This window comes from Prionailurus bengalensis, chromosome A2 (assembly GCF_016509475.1).
Source record: "Prionailurus bengalensis isolate Pbe53 chromosome A2, Fcat_Pben_1.1_paternal_pri, whole genome shotgun sequence".
Classification (NCBI taxonomy): Eukaryota; Metazoa; Chordata; class Mammalia; order Carnivora; family Felidae; genus Prionailurus; species Prionailurus bengalensis.
In genome coordinates this window covers 33928511-33944657 of record NC_057348.1, presented here as the reverse complement: position 1 = coordinate 33944657, position 16147 = coordinate 33928511, and the positions used below count along the sequence as shown (strand labels likewise).

Here is a 16147-nt window from a genome sequence, read left to right as displayed (position 1 = left end):
AGGAGACAGGATTAATAAACACAAAAGGGTTTTCTAAAGATTCAGCTTGCGTGAGCTAGGTGAACAGAGCACATGCATGAAGGATGCTCCAGAAATAGCACCTCCCCCTCTGAATTTTGTGGCATGGGGACAATTGTGAAGGTCATTTGATCTCTGCCAAATATCTTTCTAAACATGTTGCTATTTTGAAATAGGATCCTCACGGAACCTCCTTCCTTTGGTAGCGTGTATTAGGACAATGACATTTTGAAAGATGTATCCATTTGTGCTTTTATGTTCCGTATTTGATTATCCACAAAGGACACGTATCTGAGGACTGAATATTACCAATTACACGAATATTAGAGTCCCCTTTTGCTGTAGCCACTTCTGTGTTACAAACAGGTGAAACACTTTTTTCCAGATTGAAAAGCTGCCTGAAATTTAGGTAGTACTTTATTAAACTTCAGGTGACCTGTACTGTCCAAACCCCCCACCCCAAATCGACTTCGTTTCCCTCTCTGGCTGCAAGAGTTAGCAGGGCCCAGTCTGAAAGACTCTTTCAGAGTCAGAAAGACCAAGCCTTAAACTAAATCCCTACTCTACTAGCAGACTGGCCTTAGGGACCACACTTACTCTCTAGGTCAAGCACCGGAGACAGGTACTTCTCTCACTGCAACCTCCCGCTATGGGTGGGGAAACTGAAGCTCACAGAGGTTCTAGAACTCACAGAAGGTTTTACTTAGTGTAGAGCTAAGACCTGAACTTTACTGACTCCAGAATGTGGGCTCACAGCCACTGGGTGCGTGGTGGCCTCGGTTTGCTCGTCTCTAAGACACAGACAGCAGCAGGATCTAGGACTACGTGGGTCTGTGCGAAGTGTCTAGGACAGTGCCTGGTGCACACCAGAGCTCAAAGGAACTGGCTAGGAACTGGGTCTTTTCTGCATGGGAAGAGACAATCTGCGATTTTCCTTCATGTCTCTAGCCCCCACACACACAGCAGACACTCACAAACGCTTGCTGGGTACCCTGGACAAGGGTCTTATAAACCCAAGATTCCAACCCGTCCTCTGAAAGAGAGGAGGGAGGGGAAGCTCGGAGCCAATATTTGTGCTTACTCTGTACCTGGCATGCTGGGCCTGTACTAGGTATGGCCACTAATTGTGTTTCATTTGCGTGGGTCTTACTATCCCATTTTACAGACAGCTTGCTCAGGGCCACACAGTAGTATGGAGCTGGGACTCAAAGGCACGTGCATCTCAGCTCCACAAGTAGGGCTCTTTCACTACGTAATCAGTCTCATGTGTGGTAAGACACTAAATCGCATCCGAGTGTTAAAACTCTGAAGTGCATACACCATTATCCTATTTGAAAATGTTCACAAAGTTTCCTAAACCAACTTCAAAGACCTAAAAGTTGGCAAGGACCTTGCCCGCCCCCTGTCTGACGACTCAAGCGCTCCTGAGTCACTTACGCTGAAAACTCCTTGCCTTCTAGTATGTGCAGGTACTGTGTGTCAAGCTTATCTTGGCTGTGAGAAGGTCCCTGCCCCTCGACTTTGGGTGCTTGGTGACATACTCTCAGAGACTGCTGCTTGATACAGGTAATATGAAGAGAAGTCAAAGACAAAAACCAACAATATGCTTAAATGGGTCCTAATTTTACAGCCATGATGGTAGCTGTATTTTATGCAAATTATTAAGAAACCAATTTTAATGTCTTCAAATGTCAACGACTGCTGTGATACACAGCCCTCACAATATTTCTTATGAGGCTGCAAAGAAGGCCCTGTGAAGATCGTGTAATGGAATGACGGGTCACAACAGGGAGGGCACTAGGGACCTATGCTTTTAGTTAAAATGTAGTTATTTTCTACATTTTACTTAAGGGAACTGTAAACTGCTGGTAATAAATACAAGGAGCATGCTAACATATTAGACAGGAAATAATTACTTGGTGCAGCACATCACGCATGAAACCATTTTCTACGGGCTCCACTAGAGTTAGACTTTTACAGGATGTCGGGCTAACTGCTTTCAGGCACCAGGTTCGGGGGAAACGGGACGTTTACAGTGAAATGACACGTCGTGTGTCCTTGAACAACTGCAGATTCTTTAGCACTCTGGACAAAGGGGCCACTTTCCTCACAACAAGCTGTGACAGCGGTGGTGGGGACAGGACTGCGCAGGGCTGCCATGCACTGTCCCTTCCCGGCCGGCCTCCCATCTCCTGATGAGGCTCACAGCAAGAACAGCACGTCCACCCACCTCCTTTGCATATGCTCTCCAAACAAGTGGCCAGACATGGAGGGCTTCGACAACAACAGAAGGGTGTTGCTGTTTAAAGCTGGCGTCATGCCTTCCCATGTCTTACCCAGACAAATCCTTCACCCTATTCTGGGATTTCAAGCCATGGGAAGCTCTCTCTTTCCTTCCCTCCAACCCTGTCTTTCAGTCTCACTCCTTCTCTCTTAGAAAATGTAAGTAGATGTTAATTATGAGAAACTGACCAAAGAACACTACATTATCAAAGCACGTATCACTAGAGTAGCAAATGTCATAATTAGTTAGACTGAATTATGGCTGTACGTTTAGAAGTTAACTTGAAGGGAGGAAGTTGGCAAAGTCCTTTTTTTTCCCCTCGTTTAACCCCTGACCACAAGCCAAGGGAATTTCTGGCATGACAAGCCATCAACACCTCCAATCTCAAGGGACATTTTTGGATATTTGTGCCAAGTAGTTTATACAACAAGCACGGGCACAGAAGAGCGCCAAACATGGGCCAGAGTGGTTCATCCGTGATGATTTAACCAGTTTAAAACCAGAAATGTGCCCAAGGAAGAGTAATCTAATTTCTGACTTACAGGCAAGTCTCACATCACTGCCTTTGTGGCCGCGTGAGGCTGGGGAGTCTGAGCGCGCAGGCCTGCAAGGGGCGGCCCTGGGCGACCAGGCGTTACTCATTCCTCTGTGGTGTGCAATGCACCGTGTCACAACAGACTCCTACAGGGCATCGCTTCTTCGCAAGTTACGGTACTTTTTAAATGATGTTTATCTTTCACAAAGTTTTTAAAATAGTAACTGTATCTGTCACAGCACACCAACTGAAATTTCAAAACAAAAGAGATATAAACAAAAATACACTCATTTTTGGGAAGAAACACACGTGGATCTGGGAAGAAACACATGTGGATCTACCCTCAGTGGATTTTTGCAGAACCTGACAAACTCCTTCACTTACAAAATCTCAGCAGAAGAAATAAGGCAACTGAATTGGAGGAGTTTTTAAATCCACATGCTATTAGAGATAATTATGTATAGAAACTCTTATCAACATACTATTCTCTCAATGCAGTGGTGAATAGGAATCGATGTGATGACAGCTTTTCATTTTCTGGGTATTGGGTGTTTCTACTGCAGTAGAAATAATACCTCTCATCAATCAGCTCGGTGTCATAGATCACAAGTACTTATACCCACGTGATCTCACCTAGCCCTGCCGTAATCCCCCCGCTAAGGCCGGGAGGGGCGTGTCTGTAACAGGAAGGGAACTGGGGGCAGAGCTGAGACCTGACAATTCTCTTAAGTCCAGCAAGCTGGCCCACACCAGGTATGTTTCTCCGGCCAAGTCCCTTCCCTGCTTCACAATGAAGCGTCCATCAGTCACCGGAGCACAGGACTGCTGGGCCACACTCCGCCGGGGAGCCCCCAGACTGAAAGGGCCCGGCTGAAAGGATCCTACCGCACCGCGGATGGCTGATAACTAGTTCTTCCCTCCCCGCTTCTGACTAATCTAACTGCTTAGCACTCATTACAAAGCATTATTTGGAAAAAGGCATTGTAGTGAATGTAAATTTCCTTACCAGAAACAGTGCATTTGTAAGCAAATCTTTGAATGAGCTACTTTGGAAATGGGACCGGAGAATATACCCTTCTTACTTCAACACGTGGAGGTTTTATGGAAGCGCTAAATTTAAGAAGTGCCCTTCCTTATCCAGGATGACCAAAGTTCCGTAATGCTTACTCTATCCCCTGGAGGGAGTCAAAAAAAACCCCACACATTTCACTTAAGGACTGGGGAGTAAAGACTCTTGACCTCCGGAAAGTGAATCAAGACCACCTAGTCATTTAACACAGCTAATGACGAAGGGTCATGTGGAAACAATTACCCATCATAATCCATTTGAGGCGGTTTCGTGTCTAGAGGGAAGATTCTTATTTTTGATTATCAATTCTATACGTCAAATGGGTCCAATTATTAATAAAGAATCCTATGAAATACATGCTTTCTGTTTTCCTAATCACCACAACCAAAACCCAATCCAACAACCATTACACAAATGGCAAAAGAATCATTTCCTAATAAAGCTGACATTCTAAAACTACTTACCTCTTTACTGGCTACACATCAAAACTAGCAGTTTACGTTTTCTGGCGCATCTCCACTTTGCTTTATTTCAACCGTAATTCTAATTCACCTTTATGTGCAACAGCAAAATGCACTTCTCTCTTAGACTGCTAAGCCTATCACTTCTTCAATTTTGTAAAGCACCCGAGTCCTCATTACAGCCTCACTGGAAAATTCACATGACTTAGTGATGGATAACACACTATTATTGCACACTGTCACTTTGCTCTTGGTTTAATGCCTGGAAAATGGCCAGATGTTTAGATCTCCGTATTTTCTCCACAGAGCAGTTGAGCCTTCGGTAAGTTTGCTGAGCAGCCTCGGCCCTCCTGACACTAGTTAATCTGTGGTGCTGTCAAACATGTCACACGAACCGTGAATCATTGCCTTCTGCAGGAATCACTGAAACCCCCAAAGCACTGCTCAAGGCAGACAGCTGCACACTTAGCCCTGCACCCACGGCAAGTCTCTTCCCAGAGAGGACTTTATAAATCATCTTTGAGATAATCCAAGGGCCTGAGTGAAGGCTTTAATAAAGATAAAAAGAGAAAGAAAAATTTGTCAAAAACAAATTGGTTGTCTTTCAAGCAGACACCTTTTTAGCAGGGTTTGTTTCCACCCCGCCCCCGAAGTCACTCTCTTTTCTCAAACAACTAGTGGAACTCTCTTCATCTAAACAACCTGGAATTTCTAAAGAATGTTGTTTTTGCATAGTTAATATTTTCACATTTTTCTCCCCCCTTTGGTCTTTCCCAGTATAATATAATCCCTTGCACCTGCAAAAGCTCCACAGACTGCTGACTGCCAACAATCCACCACGTGATCCTGCCTCCAGGACCAGAGGGCCTGTGTTTAAGGAGAAAGAAAAAGACAAGTTATTAAATATTTGAATTTATCAGACCCTCCCGTGGGTTAGCTCTGGGGATGGGAACTTAAGTGAGAAGCTATTTTGGTGACATTCCTTACTGATGACATAAGCGATTTTCCCAAGGACTTAACTGCATTCTAAAAAAAAAAGAAAAAGGGTGACGGCTACACTTGAGTGCTCAAAGGAAACAATTTTCAGGAAATGTGCATGATCTACACACATTTGTGTATACGAGTACAAATAAAAATAAAGATAGATCTCTAAGACAAGGTAACATTTTAAATATTTCCCCTCTGATTCTAAACATATAAATAACATAATTCACAAATGAGTCCACAGCAGTGTCTGTCTGCCATATTCCTCTGGGTTTTTCTCTCAGTCTTTATCCATATTGCCCATGTCTGAAGGATGTGAATTCTGTTACTTATGCAGGGATTTTAAATTCATCAAAACATTTTTTGCACTTTTCATGAAATAAATTGAAGATTATACAAATAAACACTCATTCCAAGTTTCAAACTAGGCAAAATGATGGCAGAGACATGGTGCCTTGCTCACCAAGAGCTGCTGATCCAGTAGAGACAAGATGCAGTCACATCGGATGGAGAACACACATCGGATGAATCAGGCACTGGTCTCGTCCCTGAACATGTGTTAATACTCCTCACAACAACCTTAACAGTTGGGCCCTGTTACTTACTACCCGCCTTTTACTTAGGCTTTCTAACAGCACAGCCTGCATTCTGTTCTTTCTTTTTGCTTTTGTTTTACTTTACTGAGTTTTAAGTAGGTATCCAACAAGCTACACATATTTACAGTATGCAACTTGTTTTCTTTCTCTGACACGCACATGCGTGCACACACACACTGCCATAATTAGATAGTGAATATGTCCATCACCCCCAAAAGCTTTCTCTGCCATTCCTCTTTCCTGACTTTCCTTGCCACCCCCCTACACAATGTGATGTCGTTCTAGATTAGTTTGCTTTTTCTAGAATTTTATGTAAAGGTAATTGGACATTCATTTTTTTTTAACCTGGATTCTTATCTTCAGAATTTTTGTAAGATTCATCCATGTTATTGTGTACATCAATACTTCATTCCTGTTTAACTCCTAAATAATATTGCATTATATAGCTACAATAGGTTTCTGCTTACTGAAGCACATTTGGGATTTTTGCAACTGTTAGCTATTATAAATAAAGCCATTATGATGGCTAAAATAAAAGCCATATATTTATATGTATGGGTCTATACAGACACATGCCTTCCTTTCTCCTGGGGAAACACTTAGGGGTACAATAGCTGGATCTCATTCTAAGAATACGTTTAACATGCTAAGAAACTACAAAATCACTTTCCAAGTTGCTTGTACCATTTTACATTCTGACCAGTTCCAATTTCTCCACATCCTTACCCACAGTATTACTGGTACTTTAAAATTTTAACCATTCTAATAGGTGTGTAGAAGTATGTCACTGTAGTCTTAATTCATATTTTCCCAATGACTAATGATGTTGAGCTTCTTTTCAGGTACATTTATGCCACCCCTCAATCTCCTTTAGTGAAGTGTCTGTTCAAATGTTTTGCACATTTTCAGTGAATTGTCTGGGTTTTTTAATCACTGAGTTTTAAGAGTTCTTTATACATTCCAGATAAAAGTCATTTGCAAATATTTTCTCCTAGACCTAGATCACGCTTTGGTGACACATATAAGAAATCTTTGTCTAACTCAGTCCACAAAGATACTTCACCTATGTTTTCTCCTAGAAATGTTTGGTCTTTAGGTTTTACTTTTAGATCTACCATTCATTTTGAGTTAGTTTTTATGTATGCTGCAAGGTAAGGATTGAGGTTCCTTTGTTATGTTTTTAACCTATGAGTATTTAATTGTTCCAGCAAGAAGACTATCCTTTCTCCAATTAACTAATTTCCCACTTTTTTCAAAAATCTGTTGTCCGTTTATGTGTGAGTCTACTTCTAGACTGTATTCTGCTCCAATCTATAGATCTATTTTAACACCAACTGGATACTACCTTTACTACTACAGGTGTTCAGTAAATCTTGAGATCATGGAATACTCTCCAGTATTGTTCTTTTTCAAAATTGTTCTTATTCCAGGTTCTTTACATTTCCATATGAATTTGAGAATCAGCTTATCAATTTCTACAAAACAGTCTGCTGAGATTTGGACCTGAATTGCATTAAATATACAGATCATCTTGGAGAATGGAGGTATTGGTAAAAGTGAGTTTCTGACCCATAAATATTTATGGCATATCTCTCCATTTATGTCTCCATTATTTTCTCTCAAAAGTGTTTTTATAATTTTCAGTATATATGTTTTGGACTTGTATTTTGAGGTTTATCCCCAAGTATCCGTAAGTATTTAATATTTTGACACTCTTGTAAATGGTACTGCCTTAGGAACTTCAGCTTCTGATTGCTGCTAATATGTAGAAATAAATTGATTTTTATGTAGTGATTTTGTATACTGCCACCTTGCTAAATTTATCCATTCTAATAGCTTCTCTGTAGATTTCCTCAAATTTTCTACATCCATTATTGTATCATCTGTGAATAAACATAATTTCACTTCTTCTTTCCAATATGGATTACTGCCTTCTATTTCTTTTTCTTGCCTTAATGCACTGGGTAGGAACTCTAACCTACTGGTATGCAATTCAGTAATGATGACAAATATTAGAAAAAAGATTTCTTGAATATATTTATTAAAATAATTAGAATAATATAAATGACCAAGTGATGGTGGCATGACATTTTTAGAGACAATCAAATATATCACAATTGAAAGAAAAACACCAAAGTTGGTACTAATTTCCTACTCTCAATATTTCCCCAGTGATGTTATATCTAGAATATTGAGAAGGCTGCTACAGAAATGGGGAAGATGCCATATAAATAAAGACATAGATGGCCCTATTTGGTCAATTTCAACAATTTTTATGTGTGATTTATGCTCTTTTTCTTTTATGCTCTGGATCCCTTTCATTCAGTAATCCCCCACCCCTACCAACCATCCAGCTGTTCACCATACCTATGAATATATATATGTTTTTTAGACTCCACATGAAAGAGATCATACATACAAGGATGCCTGGGTGGCTCAGTCACTTATGCATCTGACTTTGGCTGAGGTCATGATCTCGCAGTTTGTGAATTCAAGCCCCACATTGGGGTCTCTGTGGACAGCTCAGAGCCTGGAGCCTGCTTCAGATTCTGTCTCTCCCTCTCTCTCTGCCCCTCCCCTGCTCACACACACTCTCTCAAAAATAAACATTAAAAAGAGAGAGAGAGAGATCATGCAGTATTTGTCTTTCTCATATTTATTTCACTTAGCACACTTCCCTGAAGGTCCATACATGCTGTCACAAATGGCAAGATTTCATACTTTTTGATGGCTGAATGATACTCCATTGTGTGTATGTATATCCGAATTTCTTTATCCATTCACCTGTCAATGGATGCTTAGAGTGTTTCCTATCTTTACTATAATAAACAATGCTGCACCGAACACAGGGATGTAGATATCTTTTCAAGTTGGTGTTTTTACTTCCTTAACGTTAAGTACCCAGAAATGGGATTGCTGGATGACATGGCAGTTCTATTTTTAATTTTTTGAGACATCTCCATACAGTTTTCTACAGGAGCTGCACCAATTTACGTTCCCAGCAACAATGCACAAGGGCTCCCTTTTTTCCACATCCTTGCCAACACTTATTTCTTATCTTTTTGATGACAGCCACTCTGACAGGTGTAAGGTGATATCTCATCGTGGTTCTTTAATTTCCATGAAGATTAGTATTAGTGATGCTGAACACCTTTTCATGTACCTGTTGGTCATGTATGTCTTCTTTGGAAAAATGTCTATTCAGATCCTTCACCCATTTTTAAATCAAATGGTTTGTTTGCTGTTGAGCTTTATGAATTATTTATGTATTTTGATACTAGCCCCTTAACAGATATGATTTGCAAATAATTTCTCCTATTCAGTAGGTTGCCTATGTCCTCTGCTTGCAGAATCTTTTTGGTTTGATGTAATCCCGCTTGTTTACATTTGCCTTTATTGCTTTTGTTTTTGGGGTCAGATTCAAAAAACCACCGCCAAGATCTATGTTAAAGGAGCTTACATTTTCTTCTAGGAGTCTTATGGTTTCAGGCCTTATGTTCAAGTCCTTAATCCATTTTGAGTTCATTTTTGTGTATGATTTAAGAAAGTGGTCCAGTTTCATTCTTGTGCATGTGGCTAACCAGTTTTCCCAGCACCATTTATTGAAGACACTGTCCTTGCTCCATTGTATATTCTTGCCTTCTTTGTCATAAATTACACACACACACACACACACACACACACAGGTTTTATGCCAATATCTTATTGTTTTAATTACTATAGCTTTGTAATATAGTCTGAAATCAGGTAACAACTTTTAAGTCACATGCTTAAGTATGCAAATTACTTAATTAAATATATAACAATGTGTGGTATCGGAGGGCTCCCAACATTTCCTTCCGCTTAATGAGAATGATTACTTAAAAAGTGTATCTATTAAATTCACCAGCCTAAGGGCACAGCTGCCAAATAGATTTTTGTAAACTTCTCATGGAAACAGAGATGCTAAAAAATATTTTATCACATGTAGCTTTCTGAAGATAGCCTTGCCACTGAGTCTAATACTTGGTACTTTTCCAGTAAATGCTTTAATGTTTGTGAATATCTCTGTGCTTCTGTGGAAAGCATTATTTTCTCCATAATTCATACAAGCACTGGTGGCAGCAGAAGAAACAAAAAAAAGATTATCTTTTTTTTTTTTAAATTTTTAATGTTTACTTATTTTTGAGACAGAGACAGACCGTGAGCAGGGGAGGGGCAGAGAGAGAGAGACAACAGAATCCAAAGCAGGCTCCAGGCTCTGAGGTGTCAGCGCACAGCCCGACACAGGGCTCGACCTCACGAACTGCGAGATCATGACCTGAGCCGAAGTCAGACGCTTAACCGACTGAGCCAGCCAGGCGCCCCTATTATCTTTTTACTTTAGAGGTGGAAGAATGAGCATTTTATCAGGCAAAAGCCAGTTTTAACACCATGATTTAATTTGCTGACTTTTTAGAACAGGAAAATTAAACATAAACTGGACTTTAGTGATGACTGAAGGTCATCCTCAATTAATCTACTGGTATCTTCAAGAGCTCCAAAGAGCAGAAGTTTACTCAAAACAAACCAAAAATACACTAATAATGCTGACTTTATAACCAATAATAAAGGACAAATAATAAGATGTGAATTACAGGTCATACAGAAGAAGGAAAAAAACCAAAAATGTTATGTAATTCATAAATTCAACATTTACGGAGTAGCAACTGGCTATCAGGCACTTTTTTCAAAGGAAAACAGAAGAGCAGTCCCTAGGTCTAACATCTGACAGGGGCACAGTGTGGGCAGAAAACGGTTCTAAGAGAGAGAAGGCAGGTGATGGAGAAGGCTTCACAGAATTGTCTGCTTTAATCTAGGAGGAAAAAAATTGTGTTGGGGCAGTGGCGGGGGGCACTGGCCCAAAATAGACTCAGATGGCTGAAGACACAATTTAAAAATAGAATCTCCACAGATAAGCATAACTTTCCATTATCACCTGGCCAGAATAATTTAGTCTAAGAACATATGAAGAAATCATGTTATATTTGAAAAAAAAAAAAAAAATCTCTAGAACCAGAGGGTTTAGAATCCAGTGAGAAGTTTCAGTGGCAGACACAGAACAGGACAGAAAGAACAATTACAAACACTTGCATGGAACTTGTTTACGCTCCACGCACTGAGAACTTTACATACATGAACTCTCGTTACCTCCAACTCTTCTGAGGGATGTGCCTTTTTATCCTCATTTTACAGACAAGGAAGTTGAGGCTCAGAGAAGTTAAGTAACTAGCCAACGTTTAAACAGACAACAGCAGAACTGGAACGGGTGAGACCTTCTGGTACAGAATAGAAAGAAGAGGTCTTGAACCTGCAAGTTAGAGCTGTCTGGACAACAGAAGGGTATTTGTAAGACACCTTACTTCCACATACAGACCATAATTTTTTCCGGAATGCTATTCAAATACCCAAGCGAATGAACAAACTCTGTCACTGCCCAAAACAACTTGCTTTACATAAGAGGAGTGCATTTTTTTTTTCATGAGGAATTGTCTCAAAAGAAAAAAAAAAACAACAAAACTTTGGAAAATATTGAGACCAAGCTAAAAAGATCAATTTATGTACAAATGTTTCACTTGGGAACTACTTTAAAATTCCTAAGCACCACCACCACTAGTAACAACAAAAACCTGACTGGTAGAAAGTACTGCATATGAATTACCAAAGTACTGTGAAATGACAAATTTGTTCATCAATGTGCAGGGACGACGAGGTTGAGATCCACAAAAAAACTGGCTGGGAAGACAGGAAAGGTTAGTCAGTGGAAACGTAAATATTACTGCTAGTGACTTCTCAATAATTTGAGTAGACTGGAAAATGGAATAAAAACACAGTGCAGGCAACAGTAGGAATGATTACTGGTGACAAGAGTAGTTGCCACTTGCTGAGCACCTAGCATGTTCCAGGAGCTATGCTAAAGATTTTATATTTCTTATTTAGTTTTAGAAAATGTTATGATCTGCAAACACAGGTATGAGGGCGGTGCTAAATGACTGTAAGGAATTGGCCAAAGGTCAGAGAGACAGTAAGCAAGACAGCTGAAGCTGGTTGGTGGCTCCCCGCAAAGCCATGGGTCTTGTAGACAAGATAATATATATGCATCATTGTAAGATTCCTCACTACCATACACAGCTCACCTTCTAATACAACCACATTGCAATATGTAAGTTATTAAAATATTGTGATGTCTGTACAAGTTGTTCAAATAATGTGGGTTTGTAATGGAGGATTTTTTTTAAGGACCTATCTGAACACCAAAACATTTAAATTGCCATAATTTTTCAACCTAAGTAAGTACTTCCACCTCCATGGAGGTCTAATGGCTACTGTGCAGGCAGATAAATGACTAGGGAGTGTAGGGATGAGGGCAGAAAGTGAGCCCAAATGTGAAAAACCATTATATTGGGAATCTCAACTCCTATGTTAGAGGATGCGAACGAAAATAAGTAAAACTAAAAAAGCAGATGGCATCCTTTACCTAATGTTGGCTTATTTATCCCAATTCAATGTCCTGTTTCTTTTTCAAATAAAAACTGAAATTTTCAGATGAACCCATGCATATTTGTTACCATTCAGGTCAATGAGAAATTTCAAGCGGAAGTAATGAGACAGGCGGAAATTACTCTTAATGTTGCTTACATGGTTGTTTCCTGATTAGGAAGGTAAGTGACAACAGGTAGGCATGTTCATGGCAGAACTACAAGATTCTACATAAGAGCAAAACATCTCCTTTGCTCACTATTATCCTCACAGCTGCCTGGAGTCTGGTTCACAGCTTAGTGTCTGTAACTTTTATTAAGTTTCCATAACATAGCTTGATTACAAAATATTTCCAGGAGCTTAGATACTTCACTTCGAAGAAATTTTACCCTTACAGAAAAGTTGCAAAAATAATATGGTTCCCATATACCGTTCACCCAGCTTCCCCTAATGTTGACATCTTAAATGACTATAGTACAACGAAATACAGGAGGTTAAAGTAGGTACAATACTACTCACATACAGACTTCGAATTTCATCATTCATACTGTTTATAAAGATATGCAATTTTTAACATGAGCTTTTTAATTTTTTATTATTTTTTTATTTTTGAAGGAGAGAGAGAGAGAGAGAGAGAGAGCGAGCACGAGCAGGGGAGGAGCAGAGAGAGAGGGAGACAGAATCCGAAGCAGGATCCAGGCTCTGAGCTGTCACCACAGAGCCCGATGCGGGGCTCAAACTCACTAACTGTGAAATCATGACCTGAGCTGAAGTCAGAGGCTTAACCGACTGAGCCACCCAGACGCCCCTAACATGAGCTTTTTTAAAATTAACATTATTTCTATCATCCATTAGGATATCACGAGGAATCCTGAATACCTATTGGTAGCACAAGAAAACAAGTAGGTCGTCTTACTTTCCCAAGCAATTCTTCACTCATGGCTCAAGGCCTATGAGAGGAAGAGCGGCATGACCTAATTTGGCTTTCCCAAGCATTCCCCAGCCCCCACCCCCACTCCCACCCCCCTGCCACTAACCCCAGAGTAACAGCTACTAGCCTGAGTATTCATTCAAAGGATAGAAAGCAAACACCAAGTTCAGTGCTATTAAACGGCTAGGAGGGCAGGCCTGGGTCAGGTGTTTTCTATTACAGCATAATAGTATGAAGCATGAAGAGAAGGCTTTGTTTTTCACTTCAAAAGACCCACCCGAATGTACACTACTGTCCTATAAATGAGTAACAAATCGAAAAAAAGTGTTCTGGCTTTAGTGCAGGAAAACTCCCAGTTTGGGACCTCAGCTGTCATACTCAAAAGTAGTTACGCAGCTTCCAGTACTGCAGGCTTATGAAACTTTACCAATGCTTTTGGGGGTACAAGGATAGGCACGTGTACAGGATCATCTCCTTGAGTCACATTAATAACCTCAGGTGACAATTTATTTAGACGAAACAAAAGACAATCCTCTGTGCAGGCCTTAGTGTTGTGAGTCCACCACCAGAATGTTGTGGAGACAGCAGAGATGCGCTAACGCTCTCCAGACTGTAGCTGATAGGGCCACTGTGGAACATACACTTTAAAAAACAAAGCAACAGCTGCTCAAAATATTATCCAATTAAAATTTTTTAAACATTTATTTATTTTTGAGAGACAGAGCATGAGCGGGGGAGGGGCAGAGAGAGAGAAGGAGACATAGAATCTGAAGCAGGCTCCAGGCTCTGAGCTGTCAGCACAGAGCCTGATGTGGGGCTCAAACCCACAAACTGGGAGATCATGACCTGAGCCGAAGTCGGACGCTCAACCGACTGAGCCACCCAGGCACCCTGTTATTATCCAATTAAATGAATCATCTCTCTGTAAGTAGTCATATACCAACATGTCTTCAAAAGAGATCTCCCAAGCAAAGTTTTAAACCGAAAACATTACTAAATACAATTGAGACCACAGTCAAGCTCTCACTTCTGCCACACTATGGCTCTGGCAACATCATCAAATGGCTACAGTAGTTTTCCTAACTGAAGGTGGATGTACCTAACGGATGATTAGGAATCATTTATAATACACAGGCTAATTATAGCTATAATGGCGGCTGCATGGAAACCATTCACAGATGTGTCAAAGCACCAACTTTGTGTGGGCTGGTATATAAACTCGTTTTTGGTGAAACTGTATTTGGTTCGTTGGGATACTGAGATACTTGACTTCTAGACAAGTTAAGGTGGTGAAGATACAAAGAATTTGTAACAAAGTCTTTAATGAATGACTGTGGTGGTAATTAAAGGTAATAAATAACTCATTTATTATTCTTGAGCAAAATCAAGATGGGCTCAAATGCTGAGTTGCTTAGTAATATTGAGGTTTTACAGTTAAAAAGTATTAATTTGGGGTAAATGTGACTAAGTTTTACTAGAGAGGCATTTCTTCTGATTGGGTGCTCTCGGAGTTTTCTGGCTCTGGATGTCTTGTCAGTTTTGGGTAGGGAAAAGGGGTCCTGTTCTGTTAACAATATCTAGACATATCACTGAGTAACAGTTAAAATAAAACAAATTACAGTAACTCATGCTCATATTGACTGGGAGTCAACAAAAACAGGTATGATTATTTTTAATAATTCTGCCTGCAAACGCACACCTGGCTTACTATATTTAAGGAACAATATTTTTGAAAGATTTTTATCGGTGAAATGAAAGAACGGAGGGACTGCACTGCTAAGCCCCATGTAGCTGGAAACAAATATACTGGCAAGCCTCCTTCCTCAACAGCACCAGAAAAATATACACAGTAAGGAGTCACTGTTTTCACTGACCTTCATGAGCAGTCTCATCTCACCCCTAACTCTCTAGAAGAGAGACCTCACTGCCTTCCCCACAGGCCCTGCTCTGTTCCTTACAGAAGGCTAGCAAATGCCTGCTCCCTAGATGAAGAGCGACAACCTAGTGTTTGATAACTTCACCTCTGTGTAAAGAGCAGGGGAAGACAAGAACTGGCCAAACATCACAATCCCAAGTTTTCATTCTTGGCCCAGCAGAGAACCACATAGACTGGGAACGGCAAACAGTTTCCACCTCCAGGACTCCCAAGTGACGGAGGTGGACAAGGCTTTCCGGCGAGCTGTTATGTGGGTCAAAGGTTCTGTTTAGGGTCAGCTGGACGCAGGGCTCTGATCAACGGGGCACGGCCGCCGAGAGAGACACCGGAGCAGCAGCAACGCCATCCCAGTGCGTACTGAAGCCAGACAGACTAAACAAGCACCAAAAATGCTCACAAATAACCAGAGAGCAAATTTAAAAAACAAAAACAAAGCTCCCTCCTTTTTTCTCATTTTTCAAAGGAGGCTTCATGTGAACCTAGACATGGGTCCTCTGAAGTCAACTACTGGCAAGGTACATAAACTCCCAAGAAACTGGAATCATTCTAGGCATTTAAAAAAAAATTTTTTTTTAGTGTTTATTTATGAGAGACAGAGACAGATCATGAGCAGGGAGAGAGGGCAGGTAGAGAGAGGGAGACACAGAATCTGAAGCAGGCTCCAGGCTCCAAGCTGTCAGCACAAAGCTCCATGTGGGGCTCGGGCTCACAAAACTGCAAGATCAGGACCTGAACAGAAGCCGGATGCATGACCCTAGGCATTTTTAAAGTACTATGTTTGATAATCTGATGAAACTAAAGCATGGTCAACTCGCCTCTTTTTTCACACTTTGTC

At 40.6% G+C, this 16147-nt stretch overlaps 1 protein-coding gene across 3 annotated transcripts in view; it reads right to left on the bottom strand.

Moving 5' to 3' along the window:
- The window catches only part of SLC25A26 (solute carrier family 25 member 26), a 139467-nt gene that overhangs the window by 7444 nt on the left and 115876 nt on the right, over positions 1–16147 (bottom strand). For all 3 annotated transcript variants that reach the window (XR_006298373.1, XM_043587893.1, XM_043587894.1), the window contains exon 7: positions 5165–5234. Coding sequence is in view for 2 of the 3 variants with exons in the window: in XM_043587893.1 (XP_043443828.1) it covers positions 5165–5234 (70 nt within the window). In the remaining variant the exon portion in view is untranslated. The remainder of the gene's footprint in view (positions 1–5164; positions 5235–16147) is intronic.